General features: G+C 33.5%; 1 protein-coding gene across 1 annotated transcript in view; it reads left to right on the top strand.

Annotated features, from left to right (window-relative positions):
* The window catches only part of LOC125646781 (uncharacterized), a 29367-nt gene extending 9745 nt beyond the window's left edge, over nt 1–19622 (top strand). Inside the window, exons 3-6 of the mRNA XM_048873309.2 lie at nt 3036–3233; nt 3413–3539; nt 4813–4918; nt 13571–19622. Of these exons, the coding sequence (XP_048729266.1) occupies nt 3036–3233; nt 3413–3539; nt 4813–4918; nt 13571–15346 (2207 nt within the window). The 3' untranslated portion in view covers nt 15347–19622. The remainder of the gene's footprint in view (nt 1–3035; nt 3234–3412; nt 3540–4812; nt 4919–13570) is intronic.
* Nucleotides 19623–19864: the final 242 nt, after the last annotated feature.

Raw genomic sequence — 19864 nt, forward strand, 5'->3', positions numbered from 1 at the left:
TCTGTTAGATCTGTCCTGGCAGAAGTTGTTGTGTAACTGAAATAATTTTATTTGAAACAGATGAAGAAATATTTATTGTTAACTGTATAGTAATCCTGTATTAAATCAAGGCTACTCGAGTTTGAGAGGCCACTTTCTCTAGTTATCTCCCTTACTTATGATTTTACCAACATGCATTACCACAACACAGCTCCAATATTAAAAGAGTTTATGGAAAATTCTTTATTTTTTTATCATTTCATTATTTTTATTTTAACAAAATATTTGTCATAGCCCTAATAATTTTTCAAAAATGTGAACTGAGCCTTCTTAACTCAGGACCAGTTTTGTCAACTGTTGGAAATTGTTAGAGATTTTGAAATGCAGAGCAAGAATCTATGATATTTGCATAAATCTGCAGATTAAGGATCACAGGGTCCTCAGCAGCACCAATCCATCACGACTGTCATGGAATTAAAATCGCCTGATCCAGCATTGACAGTCTGAGAGGCATAAAGAGAAGAGATTGTTATTTTCCCTTTTTTTCCTTTTAATTCAAATCTTACACAAAAGCAGCTGCTCATAAGAGGATGAATCTGGGGGATAGACGGATTAAACAACCATGCATCTGCCTTATCGCTTTACTTAAGTCCTTCCATGGAAAGTATGAAGTGTTAAAAAGGAATTAGAGGGATCTCTTTTCCTTTTGCACAGAGCACAACCTAAAAAGGTTGGGACTAATCCGCTTTGTATTAATTTTTTTTTCCCTCTTCATTTTCTTTTTCATCCTTTGCTGTCATCTTAAAAGTTCAAGGTGGTTTTTACATCCTGTAAGTAGAGGGTACAATCTATAACTAATCAAGATGATGATGCCATTTTATTTTGGTAAAAAAAAATTATCAAACACTGCAAACTTCATGAATTTCTTCCGAAATTCCTTTGATTTTTAAACTGGAAAAAAAATGTATTTCTGAACGATATTTACTGAACTTAAATTCATGGATTAATTCATCAAACAAATGTATCAAAAATGACCAAAATGGTGGCTGAGAAGCAAGAAAATAAGACCATCCGGCTTTTATAGTCACTGATGGGGGACAAGGTGTTATAGATTTGTGTCCGTTGGCGGATTAAGTCCCGGACCATCTGCCATCACTCCAGCTTAAACAAAGCCGATTAAATGTAATCAGCGGTATAAGGTGATGTGGTTCACTCCGCGGAAGTAATTACTAGGACTCTGTATTCACTGTTAGTCTCTGATTTAACACCACATTAGGAAGTAATGCTGTAAACTGGCGAGCTTTGTCTCTGTATATTATTTTGCATTTAAATCACAGACACCAAGGCCTAGAGCAACAGATTGATTTAATAAATATTGAATAAGGAAATAGGTTTGAGTTTTTTTTACCGATGAAAGTAATGTAAGATTTCAGAAGATACATAGGATAGATGTGATTCACTTCTTGTTTTTATGGGAAAATTAACCATGTATGGAAAAATTAGTTCACCATGTGTTGTGTCTGTCAAGTTTAATGTTCCAAAGCAAATAATTTCAACACTTCCTTTTATAGTCAAGCTTATAGCCTTCCAATTGGGATTATCGTAAATGTTCAGTTTCTTGGGGTTTCACTAGAGAAATACAAAGCTTATTTACATCTGATACTGTAATACATTAGGAAATCTAAAACCACCTATAAATCTGATATATGAATATCACTATGAACGTAACCTAAACATCTGATAGAGAAATTACTACATTTACAGTTGTAAACAATATGTGTATGAATAAGAACTACTTGTTAGATATAGTACGTCTATTTTAACGACAAGGAATTCTGACTTAAATGAAAGTAAAATGTAAATATAAGAAGTAATTTCATTTTTGAAAATGCATGAGGGCATGTGCTTCATGAGGTAATCTGATGTGAATCATTGCAGTTCATACCCTCGTGTAAATGGACACCAGAGAGACATCTGATACATAAATTACTATGAACACCATCAAGACATTCTTGTGGTACATGTTATCAAAATTTTAATGCCTTTCCTTGTGGGTTGGGGGGTGGTGGTGATATTTTTTGTTTGTTTTGGGGTTTTTATTTTCTTTTAATTATCATTTGTTACACGTGATATTCATACAAATTTGGATGTAAGTATTCTTTAATTGAGAAAATGGTTGCTTTGTGTCGTTTTATGCTAAATCACTACTTTAAGACATCGTCAGAATTATTTCATTACTAATGTATGAATAGGAATTTTATTGCTCAAGATTCTTGCAGGGTTTATCCTGTTTGGAGATTAAGTTGAAAGTTTCATGGAGGTAGAATAGCCCTGGTATTTTGGAAGGGATAAAGACCTAAATTTATTTGCTTTTGTAATAAAACTGGATTTTAAATTTTTAGAGGTTTCAAAGAGGATTTACTCTTTTCAGTTAAATTGAAAAATCTCCGGACGGATTTAAGATAATTTCTCTCTGTGCTTATAAAGATGATCTTTGTCCGACTTCTTTGTACAACGACTTTAAATTCATAAATACATGACACACAGAGAAAGTAAATAAGCTCAAAATGTTTAAAATTATGATCATAGGATAAATTTGTACCAGACCAAAGGATTTGATATCTGTTTTAACATTTCTTAAAACAGAATGGGTAAAAGAAGATTTTAGAAGTGTGTGTACTTCTTGACTGTGTGAATTTTAAAGAAAGTGAGAAACTGAGTTTTCTACTCAAGCACGCATTAACTATAGCTATGCAAAAGTTTAGGGGTTTTGAAATGTGTCTAGATATTCATCAAGCCTTCATTCTAAACATGCAATTATCAAATTAGTGTCTGCATGATCCACAGTTCTAGTAATGTAATGTTGTACATGTATTGGCAATAAAAATCTTTAGTAAACCCTTTTCATGTTTGCTTTCATTTAGTTGATAAACTTTAAACAAAAATTATGCCATGGTACTTTTTAGCATAACTCGATTTGTCAACATGTAAAATTTTATCAGAAGATGCTTTGTATGATAGAAGAAGTTGTAACAGATTTTTTCTTCTCTCCGTAGGAGTGAAATCTTTGCCAATCCATTGTGTCATTGAACAAACAAGTGGACCTTTGACCTTTGAACCAGATAACACTGCCACCTATAGTGTAGAACTGGACACCTACGCCATACTTCCATGTACTACCCTGTTTACGGAGCTTGTTCGGACAGCCCTTATCAAGCTTGGTTACAACGCAAATGAGGCCATGAATGCTAAAGGTATTAAATGAACACAAAAAGTTAATTCATGTTCATTTTGTAATTCAGAATTATGTTATAGTATGGTCACGTGGTGTAATGGTTTAGTAAGAGACAATTAATATTTTTATAATGCACAATAAAACTAGGCCAATACATACACAATATACGTGTATTAACAGTTTCATTCATTAAAACAGGTGCTATTCAGATTAAGAATTGGAAGCCGCTGAGTTTTACCTCCATAACAGAAGACAGCAAGACTACCATAGAGGACATTTTGGGTGATCTGACTCAGACTGCTAAACTCCGCATTCGACTCTGCAGGTAAATTACTCTGTCAACGAAACAGGTACGACTACTTATAGACTAGGCACATATGGATAGCTGGAACTGGGCAGAAAAATATACCAGTCCCTGAATAATGGAGGGGAGAATGGAAATACTGGTTAGAGACTTATAAATGTATATACTGTGTATGATTATTTTCACTGCATGTACTCGCTGTTTTAGAGTTCAGCTGAGTTCTGACATCAGTGCTAAAGTGAAAATAAGTTAACCTTGACATTTACTACTTCCATTGATGATGGGGAGAAAAAATAGCAAATTTAAAACGAGAAAAACTAAGGTTTTGGGTAGAAAACACAAAAATAACCATGTTCAAAGTCAAAACTACATACAGTATATGTTTAGCATAGTGATTACATGGGGAGACTGTCTACAAACATGTTCTCAGAATACTATGCCAAAACTAACACACATTCAGCAAAAATAAAGGTAAGTGTGGTTTACAGAAAGGCAGCAAATTTAACTGGCATTACTGTATTCATTTAAATCATGTGATTACAGTAAACCATACAGTGCTTTCAATATGAAGTGTAAATCTTGATGACAAATGGTAGATTCAGATTATTGTTATCTGTGTCAGTATTTTGTCTTTTAGAAACATTAAAATCACATGTAAAAAGAATATGTATGTGGGGGGGGGGGGGGGGGGGGGAGAATGCCAGTGACTGCATGCATGCCTGTAGTTTACACGTCTTTTCCGTTTTTGTTGATGTGTTTTTCACTGTACACAGTTTTGACTGTGCCATCTACAGGAAAAGTGTGGATAGAAAAAAAGATGTAGAATTGTGGTTACTTGATGTGAAAAATCTGTGAATGCAGTAAAAACTTATAATCTGTGTAAGAAAATTTGTATAAGAAATATTAGAGCAATATTCTATGGCATTTGTGAAGGAACTCAAAAATGCATTACTGTAACAGACTCTTTAAATCAAGAACTTTTTATCAGTTGTTTATTTTATTTATACCAATGAATATATGTAGTGCAAAATCAAAGGCAGCTATTGTTGGACAATAAGATCAGATTTGTAAATGGCATGTTTTTCCATGTAGTATGTATAAGGTTTGAAAAAGTGTTATTTACAGTAATTGTTTTGATTACTAGTATTTTGTTTTTGTTTTTAGTGAATAAGGTCAACATATTGTATTTTTCTTCAAGTATATTTACGCTATGGATATAGGGTATATCATAATTAAGAAATAGACAGAGCAGAAGCTTTCATTTTCTTGCCACTCTCGATTTCCTTCATTACAGCTCGACTAAACTCAGCTCAACAGATGAGATTAAAGGGAAGTTACTCCAGCTACTACTTACCCAATCTCATGGCATCCTCATGAGCTCAGGCTGCCCTATTGAAAAAGTAAGTCAATATTTATCAGTCCCCTGCTGGCTTTGCTTCTTTTTCACCAGGCTGTGATATAGGAAGCTGAAATTGGTATGTGCTTTGCTAATGTATGTTTACAGTGAAGTAGTTGACTGATTTTTTACAAGATTTATTGGACTTTGTGACAGATGTAGTTTTTTGGACTTTTTTCCACTAAACTTTAACTTAGAAAATTGAAATTTGATATTTGTTTATCTAATGAGTGGGTGCCGATTATTTTTTCACTTTCGTCACAGTGGACTTATTCTAACAAAAATTATAAGACTTAGTTTCATGGTTGACTGAACTTCTTTAATTCTTGTACTCTGCCTAGTTCTCAGTACGGGTATTCTTTCTATAGTGTGAGTTTCATTTAATTTACTCATGAAGCTGATATATGGCAGATGATTTTATTAGATATTTGTACTTTAGATGAAGTTTTTCATACAGAATGCTTGTTTTCTTTGTTAGTAAAAAAAAAATCAACAGGTAATTTTGATGATTGCAGTTTTCAAATATCATATAAAACCAACATCCTTCAGTAAAAGGAAGCACTGAAATATTTGTGGTAGGAATAGGTTTGCAAATGCAAGTTTATGTGAGAAATTTAATACTTTATCTCTCCATGTAAGGAAATTTTCACTTTTGAGCTAACAGTGGAACTTACTTCTCCAGTTCATGAGGCACATAAAGCTAACACTAATTTCTCCCAATCTTTAGGTCCTTATCAGTGTATCCTAATTATCCTAGATCTTCTTCCATATTTTCATTTCTATAGTGGCCCCCCTCCTAGTCTCCCTTTCCCCCTTTTTTCACTATTTATGGTCCACTTTAAAGCTGTTTTGTTTATTTCACCTTTGTTTTTGTTTGATAACAGATTTATGCTATCTTTTTGGTTGTTTGTTTGTTGCAGTGTTTGAAATGTGCGAGGCCAGTAGAATGATTCTCATAGCACACTGCTGTTCTGTATAGCTTGGTCTTTTTACTTAAATTGGTAGATTTCCATAGTTTGTTGAGCTACATAAAGATGATTCTTGGTTTCATAAACCAATTGATATCTTTTTCAGTTGTATTTGATTTACCAACTAGGCTTATATGTTACCCAGGTATAGATGTAAATTCTGAGACATTCAACTAGGTAGTTGAAACTTTGATCTGATACAGTTGATTTAATGTAACTATTTATCAGTACTACTGATGAACTACTGAATACATGCTGGATGCAAGAAGTTTCTGACCTTTTGCTTTCATTAGCTCTTCTGAGCTGAAGGCTCAAAGAGCTAATCATATGGCCATATGTCTGGCGTGCAGTGTGCGTCAACTTTTTGGGAAAAGGGCTATATCTCAAGAACCCCTTGGCCAATTTTTGTCAAATTTGTCACAGGGTATCCTTGGCCCAAGGGCTTTCATTTGTACTAAAACTAGGGTTGTGACCCTTTAACAGGGGAGATAATTAGGAAAATGCAAACAAAAGTAGTGGTTGCTAAAAAATCTTCTCAAGAACCACTGGGCAAATTATCACCAAACTTATGCATAAGGATGAGGATAGGTTGTAGATAAAAAATTGTTCAATGCATCATCCTGAGGCAAAGGGTGTGGTCTCGGTCACTTCAAAGTTGACCTTAACTTTTGTTTTGTTAAAACTTTGATATTTTGCTTAGGGCTGTTCCATTAAAACATATGAGGTACCCGGGGACAGCAATTAATAAAAAATCTATGGGTGCTTGTCATTGGTAGAAAATTGCATATATGGTGGGTACCTACTGCCAGAAAACTGCATCTGTGGGTGGTTGTTTTGATAAAATCTTTATTTTTTACCGAAACTGAGAGGAATGCAACAAGAGAAGGGAAGGGTTGAAAGTAGAATGTGAAACAAATGCCGTTTTCTGTCTTCATTTTATCTCGGTCGATGAGGTTCCGCGATCCGGTTATCGTTTCCAGTTTGACTCTAAGATTATAGCGACCGGAAATTAGGATTATCTCCCTTGTCCAAAATGGAAAACGAAACGTGCTCGTGGTCCATTGAAACGGTTTTTGATTTTTTCTAGCTGCAATAATGTAGCCCTATCCAATTTTTTTTTATTCTGACGTTTTCGGGATGAGGCTACAATTCCATAGGATCTCCGTAATGGTGCAAAATAATTTTATGAATAACCGATAATAAACTCTGCACTGTGTATTAGTCCCAGATGTTGTTTACAGTTACACCAAAAGGAGTACCAACTTTGTGCTCGGGCATGTCTAATAAAGGTGTTTTTCATTAAATATAATGTACAGCTTGCAAAATTCTTCGTCTGTTCCGCCTTGCTTGTTGTCGCGAAATCTCATAGGTGGATCTAATGAAAAAGCTAAACATTGACAATCAGCGCGAAAATGTAGTTACTTGAGCCACTTCAACAAAGAAAGGAAAATCATATTGTTGCAGAAAGAATTTACACTCTGCTGTTCGGTTTTTAACTTGATATTAAATTCAAACCTTTTCAATACCGACGAAATAGCTTTCGCCTCCATACTTGTCCATTGATGTAAATGCTACTTTATATGACATACTACAGTAAAATATCTCTATCTCGAAGTCCGAGGGACCTCGAAAAAACTTCGAGATATCCAGGGGTTCGAGATATCCAAAATCGATCTTGGATATATTTTTGAAGGAGGATATTTGATGCATAGTATGGGATTTGCATTATAAACAACAACCCCGTTGCCGTTTCTTATAGTTTAATACAGGTTGATAAATTAATATTGTGGAATTTCAAGACAAATATTTCCGGTTTTTTTTAAATATATATAAACATCCAATTGAATTGACATTGTGTTTCAAAATTAAGATGATCGTGCCTGTATGCTTACTTTAAGATGTCCAGGCTGGACTGAGATGCAGTTATTGCATTGTAATGAAAGAACCTATCACGTAAGAAACAAAAAAGAAAAGACAGATTTAAAAAAAACTTTTAAATGTTTATTAAATAAATTTTCGTGTTTTCTCTGTACTAGTTTTAATGGTAAAGCGTGTTATTAAATGCATAATCGTTATGAAGAGCATTACCTTAAAGCGTACTTTGTCGATTTTGTGCGTTTATCTAACCCACATGTTAATGATAGAGCGTGTGTCATTCACAACACCATCCCTAGAATCGGGTGTTAGTTCATAATTGGCGGTGAACTTTAGCCGTATTGTTGGAAGGCTTCACTAATCACCTAAGCTGTTGAACCATTCATCGCGACCTGGTTCTACTCGGAAAAGGCGAGCGTGGATTAGCGGTCATTAATTATAATTGACGTAGCTGCGGGTGTGAATGTGTGACTTAATGATGCCAGGTATGGTAAGCAGAGCAGACAATCGACTGCACTTCAAGATAAACCAGGTGAATTTAGAGTATGGGACCTTGAAAATACTTCGACATAAGCGGGGTGTTCGAGATTACCGTGTTTGAAATATCAGAAGTTTTTAAAATTATTTATATAGGGAAAACGGCCGGGACCGGCGGTCGACTTCGACTCAAGCGGGGTATTCAAGATAAACCATATTCGAGTTACAGATATTTTACTGTATATGCAAATGACTTGACAATCAGAAATTGAAACTTCAGTACATCAAACATGGCGCACAAATATGAATCGAGAAATTGGAATTTATCGAAATTGTTGAAAACGGTAGAATAGAGCCTCACAAATCTTAAGTTACAGGTTGTAAATTTATATATTGACTAAGAAACATAGAATATCATTTTATTTACGTAAAGAGACACATTTTCTTGTTTTTTAATACTCAAAATACTAGTCAATTTTAAAACTTTTCATAGTTGTTTTTGAACATTTACAATACTAGACTTTTTATGAACAGGTAGACTTATAAAATTTATTCAGTTCATCATGTTTAAGAAAGACAGTCTTGATAAAATAAATTGATGGTTCTGTGATCAAGCTTCATTGATGACCAGTTATTTGAATGGTGATGACACCCAAGATACTCTTTTCTTTATTATCATGCTTGGGAACATCTGAAAATAGACCTCTATTCAGGGGTTATAAATAGTCATTCATACATATTGAATTTAAAGAAAAAGTGTATTTCACATTTATTTCACTTCTATGGGTGGTGCCGCACTATCTAAAATTGCTTCTGTGAGTGGTCCCTCATTACATTTTTTTGCTTCTATGGGTGGTTACCCAAATTTTAAAGTGCCTTCCCCGGGTACCTCATATGTTTTAATGGAACAGCCCTTAGTATTAGGACTAGGATCATCAAATTTTGTCAGTTGATGCATCTTAAGACCTTATATCATGTTGTCTCAAAAGTAGGTCATGGTGACCTACTTTTTGAATTTCGCAGTTAATTATTATTAAATGGATTTTGATGCATATCTTGGACACTTTTGAGCCTATGATCATCAAAAGTTGTCAGTTGATGGATCATGGAACCTTGAACTGCGTCATGTGAAAAGTATGTCACCATGACCTACTTTCTGAATTTTATGGCTAATCATTTATGAATACATTTTAGGTTGTTATTTTAGATACCGAGAGGTTTAGAATCATCAAACCTTGTAAGTTGATGCATCTAGAGGCCTCGAAACATATTTGTAACAAAAAAAGTAGGTCACAGTGACCTACTTTCTGAATTTTGCAGACATTCAAATTTCACATTTTCAATTTTAGATGCATGTTTTGGACACTATGAAAGCTAGGGTCATCAAACTTTGTCAGTTGATGCATCTTGAGTCTTCATAGTTTGTTATTGACCAAAAAGTAGGTCACCTTGACCTACTTTTGGAATTTGACGGCTATATTTTAATATTTCAGATACTATTTGACTTACAATTAACAAACTTTGTCAGTTGATGCATGTTGAGTCTTCAGAGTGTGTTGACTGAAAAGTAGGTCAGTGTGACCTACTTTTGGAATTTGACGTTTATATCTGAATATTTCAGATACTATTTGACTTCAATTATCAAACTTTGTCAGTTGATGCATCTGGAGTCTTTGGAGTGTGTCGACCAAAAAGTAGGTCACTGTGGCCTTCTTTTGGAATTTGACCACTATATTTGAATACTATTTGACTTGTCAGTTGATGCATCTTGAGTCTTCAGTGTGTCAACCAAAAGTAGGTCACCTTTACCTACTTTTGGACAGTTACGTTTAAATTTTCATTTACTATTTGACTTAACATCATCAAACTTTGTTAATTGATGGATCTTGGTTAGTGAGAATTTTTGCCTGTTCTACGATTCAAGGCCCATGGGCCTCTTGTTTATGTATATATACAGTATATGTGTGACATGATTTAATGAAAGTCAAATGGAATAACATTAATCAGATCCTTTAATGTTCAGATTCTTGTAATGTTTGTTTTAATGGACACTTTTCTCTGACATGATATAAAAATATAGAGATTTTGAATATTTTATTGGCTTATTGTTAATCTAATCTATTGTAAGAAGACCTTATAGACAATAAGTGATGTTACACTGCACCCTACTGTCCTCAAGCTTTATTTTTTAGGTGAAATTTCATCATTTTGCATACTTTGAGTATGAATTTTAGAATGTTTTTTCTTGCTTTTTTTCTGCTGTTTGGTGTAAAGCAATTTTTGTTATTTCTAGTGACACGTGGCAATGTTTTAAGTACCATGTACAAGTGAATCTGGAAAAATTAGTTAAGACAGGATGTCCATGTCTAAAGTTTAGATTAATAGATTTCCAATGTAACCATTAACGAACTCTTAATTAGCATATCCCCTCATCTTAATGCGGTTTCCACGATTAAATCAAAAAAATGCATTTTTGAAAAAGGAATGTTGTAATTAAGCTGATGAGTTAAGAGAAGTGTGGCAAAAAGCACTATATATGTATACCAAAACACGAGATGAAAATAATGTGATTGTAGGAGTGAAATGTTAGCTTTCCACTGAATATTTTACCTGACACTGTCATTGAAAGCATCACTGATTATTAACACCTTAAGTACGGTGAAATCATGCAAAGCTGTTAGTGTGAGACGGCTGACAGATTTTTTTTGCTGATTTCTTTATTTGATTAACGAATATGTTCCCTTCTCACCTGTATAATAAGAATTGCCACGTGAAAAGTATCTGCTCACTATAAAAGATGCAGATCATCTGAATAGAAGTGAAGAGGGGGCTTTAAAGGCATGATAATGATATATGGACCTGTTAAAATGTCATTCTCAAACATCCAACTGTGTCCAATGAATTAAAAATGGACTTGGATATAATGATTTTTATGTTATCAAGAAGGAGATTCTTTATTTGAAATAGAAGTAAATCTGTTAATAAAGTACATTTAAAGACATATCTGTTTGTGTGGAAAGAGAGGAAGCCATAACTTTATTAGCCGTGGTTTATAACCTTCTTAATTTGGTCATTTTATTTTAATGCTTTGAGGTGACGGTGCAAGACAGACATTTGTATGAAGTAAACAGATTACTTAAATATACAATATTCACCACAGCAATTTACCAGCATTTTGCTATTAGGTATGAATGTTCAGATATTTATAGGTGGCTCTCAGTTTACAATTTTTATGCTCCCTGAAAAATTTCAGGGGAGCATATAGTCGCTATCTTGTCAGTCTGAGCTCATATCTTCTAAACCTTTCAAAAGAAATTGATCTCTAATGTTCCTTGAGACAAGGACTTTTGGACCAAGGTTTCTCAAGGTCATTTTAAAAAGTTCAAGGTCACTCATAACATAAACGTTCCTTATTTCAACAGTTTTTGAACAGGTGATCATATATCACACAAATAAGTAATAGACAAATGGCTTTCTGAAAAAGTTACTTAAGGTCATTTTATCAAGGTCACTGAGAACATATACCTTGTACATTAAGAAAAATTCATTTCAACAATATTTTACCAATTATTGATCATTGTGCAAATATTGTTGAGACAAAGGTCACTTAGGGTCATTTTTGTAATGGTCAAGGTTACTCAGAACATTATTTATTATTTTTATATGGGAAAAACCTCATTTCAATATTTGAACAGTTATTGATCATTGTGTGAATGACTTTCAGACGAAGTTTACTCAAGGTCATTTTGTAAAGGTCAAGGTCACAGAACATGTAAAAAATCCACCATTTCAGCAATATTTCAACAGTTATTCATCATATATCACACACATGTGAAGGGTCTTATTTAGAAATTTAACAGTTTTTGAACAGGTATTGATCATATATCGCACAAATCAGTAATATGCAAATTACTTTCAGGCAAAGGTCATTCAAGGTCATATTTGTAAAGGTCAAGGTCACTCAGAACATACCTTATATATATAAAGAAAACAACTTCATTTTAACAATATTTCAACAGTTATTGCTAATTGTGCAAGTCTTTCATTGTAACTTTGTAAGGGAGATGCATTAGAAGGTCATACTTATTACAAATATTGCTTATAACTGCACAGGATGTCATGACCAAAGTTACTTAAGATATGGGTCAAAGTTCGGTGGGTTGAGAAAATTAAGTATATTTGTTTGTGCTTGGTTGAGTTGCTTTTCTTTACAGTGGTTCAGTTTCTCTCTTTTTTTTTGGAGGAATTGAATTTGTGGGCTTGTCGATACCAGGAAAACAGTGAGAGTTAATTCCCCTGAAAATTAATGATTTCAGTGTATTTCATCAAGGTTATTTGTCTGTGCTTGATACAGAGGTTACTTATGATTTGTCTGTGCCACGACTTTGTAATGGAGAGACATTAAAAGCATGTGCTTGATACAAAGGTTACTTATGAGTTGTCTGTGTCCTGAACCTGCAACAAAGACATTTATACAGGTCAATGTCATTGGCAGAAAAATGGATACAACATTTTTTTTCAGTCATATACTTTATATTGAAGAGACATTTGAATCTCATAATCTCATAGTCGGCATAAAGGTTGCTTGTCGTGAGACTGTGTAATGCAAGTACTGATCCAATGTAACTAATATGAACAAGGTGAAGGAAAGGTCAGATGTGTTAAGTTTGGATAAGCCCCACTACAGGTATAATCTCATTTTACCATGGTCTGTCAGTGTTATACTTTCAATCAACCTATTGACAACAAAAATATATTGTTTCATCAGAGGGTTTGTGAGAGTTTATACTCTGGTGGTTTGTATAATGGCTACACGTCTCCTAAAGAAGAACTGTTGTTTGTACTCGTCACACACATCACCATGTTAGAATAAAAATATTGAACGTGTTGGAATTGTTGAGGAATAACCCCCAATGTCTTGAACTACAGCTGGAAAATTTCTTAAACTCTAGGATTTTTCTTCAACAAATTGCTCCTAGGTAGTCATTATTTCTTACTTAGAACAGGTTTAATTTTCATACTTGAGTGTGTCTTTATCCTTGGACAAGGTCATTTGGACAAGGTCAAGATCACTTGCTTGAAATTGTGTTCTTTATTTGACAAGTCTTGTAAAATGAATATAGATGATGTTCACTTAACATTATATTGAGTTGTAAACCTTACAAAATCTTGTGTGGTTTTTTTTTATATATTGTAAGTTAAATATGTTTAATTGAAATTAATTAATTATTTTGGTAGAATAAGGTCACAAATCTGATTGGAAATGTTTATATCCTTTATACACATGTATTCAGTACAAGTGTTTCATTGTGTTTTCTTTCTTTTATCTTTTGTAGGATTTGTTGGCATCCTTGAGTAAAGGAGACAGCTTTTCACATCTGCCTCTAGAAATCAGAAAGTCCTTTGACAAGTGGTACCAAGACCTGCAGAAACACAGTGAGGAGACCAGGCAATCTAACGCCTCTACTCCTGAAAAGAACCCGCCATCTCCTCAAAGGGAACAACAAAGTTTTATGACAAACCATACCCCACTTCATGGTAAAACCAGAATGAGAACTTCATTTGATCCAGAGCATGAAATTCCCCGTCTGCAGAAATGGTTTTCAGAAAACCAGCATCCTCCAAGGGAAGTCATGATCAAATACTTAGAGGAGCTGAATTCCCTGGATTCAAGAAAAGGAAGAAGACCTTTGGATCTGACCAACATCATTTACTGGTTTAAAAATGCCAGAGCAGCTCATAGGAGGGCTTCAAAGTGCTTTGATGGTGACAACTCGTTTGAGGGTGATGAAGTCGCAGATGAAAATACTAATGTTCCAGATAATGGTTGTTTCATGGGTACAAGAGGTCTTCCTTACATGTTACCCTATCCGTTCCAGGGTATTTATGGTCCCCATGATATATTAGGAGATGCTCTGAAAGAGCCTTGTGACCTCTCCCAAGCAGGTCAAAGAGCAAGGATGAATAATAGCTTAAAGAGAGAAGATGAAGTAGATCATGCAAGTAAAGCTAACACTGAGAAAACGGGAACAGAATCAAAATGTTCTGATGCAGATGTGGATAAATCGGATGATGACAGAAGCATTGAGGGACAGGAGGTTTCAGTCAAAAAAGAAAACGCTGCTTCATCTGATGGTGAAAAGACTTCAGAAGTAGGGGATGCACCTTACCTGCCAAACAGGAATGCTGTGTACATTCTGCCTCACCAATATAGCCAGTATAAAAACAGCCATGCTGATGATGAAGACGAACCAAGGGAACCTTGTGATTTGTCAAATTCATATAAATCTAGTCAAGTGAAGAAGGAACAATTGGACACCTCTAACAATAACAGGAAGAGAAAGAATTTATCAGATGATGAGCAGGAGAAAGAAAACTCAAATGGCAAGGCAGATTCAGTCAATAAGTATAATACTGAGAGACGGAGGTCCTCGCAAGATTATCCAAGTCACTTCAGTCGCTCAAGCAATGGAAATTCAGATGTTTTTCACTCGGGATCTGATGAAGATGACATAGAGTCAGATATAGATGACAGCCAGTCCTACGCAGGGTCAGAATCTAGTCATGAAGCTAAAGATGGTGTCCTTACAAGGGAAGGCCATATGGGCAATTACAATGCAAGTGCACTCTCACGACTGCAGCAGCAACATGGTGCAGCAGGATTACATCAACCACTTCACATTCCCCATTTTCCTCATCCCCTGGCCATGACTTATTTTCCCATGAACAGTCATTTTCTACAGCAGACGACACGATACCAACAACAGCAGAATTCACAAGCCATGTCTAGTGACGAATCTCCTACTGATCATCACATTAAGTCAGGCAGCCTGAGCTCATCTCATCGCAAGCGTAGAACAAGAGTATTCATAGACCCCATGTCTGAGATACCCAAACTAGAGAAGTGGTTTGCAGAAGATACCCATCCATCTTCCTATATGATAGACAAATACTGTGAAGAATTGAACAAGTCCGAGTATCGCCAAAAGTTCCCAAAGTTAGAGGCCAAAAATGTACAACTGTGGTTCAAAAATCACAGGGCCAAAGTAAAGCGGATGAGGGTGTCTTCTGTGGACTTGCACGGAATGGAATATAGAATGGAAAAATGTTGAGATATTTTATATTCAGTTTACCACTTAATATAAGGTCTACACTTGCATATTTCATGGATACAGTCTGTCAGAATGCTACACTTTTATTTTTGCTATGGAGGCATGGAGAAAAATTTGTTTTGCAAATATACAGTTTATGTGAAAGATTGAAGGAAAACCTGCTAATTTCTCTGGAGAAAAATACTACTTTTGGTAAACATATCAGGTATCTCTGTAAATGTCAGCCGTATCCCCAGTTTGCACTTGTTGAGGATGAGTGATATAATAGATAAAATTTGTTATTATCATTTGAAATGTCAGGTTGTATGTTTTCATTGTAGTGGTAATTATGTTAAAGATATTATTCTAATATCCTTCCCCATGCAAGTACATGTTTATCATCTGGGATTATTTACAATTCTCATGAAACTACAGCATAATTTTTTGTTTTCAGATTGAAAATTCATATTATACAATGAGTATATTGTACAAAGAACTATGGGTCTATAGACCGATATTGTTAATTTATAGAACCTTTGTAATTTTTTTGTTAGCAATGATGATCTTTTATTACATGTAGTTTACATATTGTTCTGTGTGGTTGAAGGTGCTATTTAGGAAAAAAAATCTGAATCATGTTTTTAACATTTTAACTTTTTTTATTTCAAGGATTGCTTTCATAACATCACTGCCCTCAAATTAGCAATGTGAAAGTTCATATTGATGCATTTATTAATCAAAGAAAATGTGTTGCATTTTAATTTCTTCAGATAATACGCATGTAAACCAGTACAACATCTTGACTTATCTACTTACACTTAAGTTTTATAATTTTGATTTTAAATTGAATATTGTTTTTATCATTTTAAATGACATAGCTACATGGTATCAGCCCATTTATTCGCTGTTCTTCATTAACAGTTTCCAAGAGACCAAGTCGATACTCACATTGAGAATTCATGCAGGGGATAATTTTTACAATGTGAGCTTTAAGCTTTATCTTACCATAGCTAAACAGGGTACAGAAAAATGTTTTTAAAAATCTGCTAAACTTGTTTCATTTTACATTCCAGTTGACAAAACCAAATTAGGTTGCTCCATCGGCAGAGAGAATAAATATAGCATTACGACATTCTCTTTTTATTATGATAACAGGTGTCACCTATGTCACCTAAAATAGAACTTCAAATGCCTGAATCTGGCTTTAAAAGAGTTTGGAATATTTGGACTGTTTGGAATTTTTCCCAGCACTTGCTGATTAGTGCAACTATACTTTTTCTTATTGACAAAGACATGTTGTCTGCATATCAAATATATGTATATTTTGGTTATAAATATTTTATTAGAATACTTCATCAAGCTCTAATCACACATTTTCATTGTTTGTAAAAGATTTTACTAGATATTATGATGAAGTTAACAGCTGCTTACTGAATACAAAAATGCATGTCAGGGGTGTGGATTTTCCTCATTTCAGAGGAAATCCTCTGATTGGCTCAATTTTTGAAAACATGAAACACTCTGGATTTGATCTAAGGTGACAGAAAATGATATTTTTCAAGGTAAGATGGGGTGTTTTCCTCCCTTTTTGACCAGTTTTCCTCTGATTTCTGAGGAATTTAGTTACAGCCCTGATATGTGAATATCAACTAAGAAAAGCAGGAAATCTCCCATGTTTCATTGAAATTGTTAAGTCCATATTAACAACAAATCTCTAGCTCTCTCTTCATTCTCTTTCCAAGATAATGTTTGAATAATTATGAGTAACAACACACCACTCTGTGGCAATTTGATTGGGCGTTTTGCATTAGAAATTGTGTGTTTTACTGGGCCCAATGTTATGATTTCCATTCTTAGCATGTTTAAAAATACGTCAATAACATCTCCATATCGATAAGTGATTGGTGAGAGTTTACTCTATGTATTCTTATATGCTAAGTTTAATTTTACTTTGGGTATACTTTAAAAGTTAGTAATTTTGAAAATTACGTTTTACACTTTTGCAAATAATATTTTACTTGTGACATTTTAAAATTGAATTCAGCCATGTAGACAGTAAATACGTGTAAGGGAATTATTAAGTTTATAAGGATAGAATCTTTCCTTTCATTATTTTTCATAGATTAGATCCTGGTGAAGTATTCCAGTGGAAAAGTTGTACTTAAAATTTGAAAGCTTCCTGTTTGCATGATTTCTGTAAGAACCGCTTCACACAGACGTCAGATGAGGGATTCATTTGTATACCTTTCACTTTTAGGCTTCAATTATCTTGCTTTTACTAGTGTTCTCAGTCACCGTGTAATAATTATTTGTACTCAAACAAGCATTGCCTTTCTGATTATTTAACAGTTTAGGTGTTTGTGTAGTTTCAATGAATATATAGTCTTTTTAACCTTTTTTATGATGATTAATTTTCATGAAGTAAACTTATCATGCATTGAATATTCTGTAAATGCTCATAAAATACCTCAGAATTTTGAGATTCTTTTGGGGGAAAAAAAAGTAACCTGATTTAAAAGAAAAAAAATTCACTGAATGATGAAAAGATTTTGACTTGTGTAATTACATCATGTTTCATTAATTTTGTATGTAGATTTATTCATGCAGAAGCCAAGAAATTCTACCTTCCGCTCCCAAGAAATCAGATATCATACAGTTATTTTACATATCTATGATTTGAAAGAAAAAAATATTGATTATCCTCCCAGTTGTTATGTTGTGCTCAATTTTATTTGACTTGTTGAGTTTTTAAACGAGTCCATTTTCTTCTTTTTTTCTGACAACAGTGTTTATTTTCTCACTGAGCTCTACACCACGATGCCAGTTTTTCAAGTGCGACAGAAATTGGCGAATAAAAAAATCATACGATTTTGAAATTTTAGTCTCTAAACATTCCATTGAAATTTGAAAAGAGAATTTATTTATGGAGATTTATTGTCAGCAAGTTTATTTTTACAATAGGTTATTAAAATCAGAAAAGTAACGAGGTTAATACATGATTTGGTGACTTAGGTTTTATGTTTTCGTAAGGTCAGTATTAATTTTTGAGGAGGGCTTTTTATGAGATGGAGCATAAATGTACCAAACATACCGAATTTTGTTAATTATGTATTAGTAAGTGCTATAATCAATATTATATAACATTTTCAATCAAATTATGTAATAATTGTGAGTGATTGTCTTAATTTAGTCTACCGAATGACTTCTTATTTTTTTAAGTTCTTAGATCTATAATTTATTTTATTTTATTTGTGTATTTATTGTAATGATTACTATTGTATTTTTATTTGCTACCGAATTGTTATTTAAGGGGACTCGCAACATTCAAGCATTGGACACATGTACAATTCTATGTATTCTTTTGATATACTGTAGTTTTTAAAACAACCAATATGAATAACTCCGTCTTTCTTTCTTTCTTTTGTTATTTAAAGAAACTTAATTTTTTAAAGAGATTTAAGTATATGTGCAATTTTGTTCGTAATTGCATATACATTTGAAAATTTAATCTGTCATCAATTTTTATAATCCATCTCAAAATACACTCTGATATGTACATGGATAATGAAAAAAGATGTAATTTGATTGAGTCTCCACGAAAGCTTTTGTTTTACTCACCCTGTCTTACTGCAGTCCAAGTCAAACCTGTTACTCTCAAGTGCTGAAAAAAAAGTAAAAAAAAAAAAAAGTTTAAATATTGTTAACAGGTTAGTTTAAAAGGGTTATGGGCAATAGATTTAATGTCTTAACATTTATGACTTTGTTCTACTCAATTTTGTTCTTGATTCCTTGGATAGGAATGTGTTCATGATTTGTTATTGGGAATTTATTGTGGATCATTATATACGTCCACACAAAATGTGCATCTATGGTGGTTGTTTGTAGAACCCATTTTATTAGCTGTGTTTTGCCTTATTTGTAGTTCAGATATTGTAGAATATCATCTTTTTTGTTGACTCTATAATTTATAGAGACATTTTTTTTTTCCTTTGTTAGTAACTGTAAAATTATGAAAGGTAGTAGGTATTCTATGTTAAATTCAGGTGGAATTTCATGTATATCTTTATGTATGTGATCTTTTTACATTACATGTATGTTGCATTCTGACGCAGAACTGAGAACGAACAAAAGAAAGGATTTATATGGATAACTTGTTAATTATGCACTGAGATTAAATCTTTTGTTCTTAACAATAGTTGCCTTTGCATTTCATTATCAGGAATTTTATACAAAAAAGTACAGAAGCCAAAAATTTGTTGTTATGTCAAATATATGCAATAAAAATATGATCGTCAGAGGTAAAGATTTTGTTCAAGTTTATATCATATTCTGATCAACACTGAAAGACTTAATTCCTATTGTATTCTAGTCTTTAACTGGAAATGTGGCAGCCCTGTTTATCATTCACAAGCAGTAATATTTCATTTAGTCGCGGGAGGCATACATTGACATGATTTATACAACATTAGTTAACGAAAATTAACATGGTTTTCGGCTAACCTGAGCTATAAACCCAAGTAAAGATTTCCTGATCACCCA

Source organism: Ostrea edulis, chromosome 6, assembly GCF_947568905.1.
Source record: "Ostrea edulis chromosome 6, xbOstEdul1.1, whole genome shotgun sequence".
NCBI classification, from domain to species: domain Eukaryota; kingdom Metazoa; phylum Mollusca; class Bivalvia; order Ostreida; family Ostreidae; genus Ostrea; species Ostrea edulis.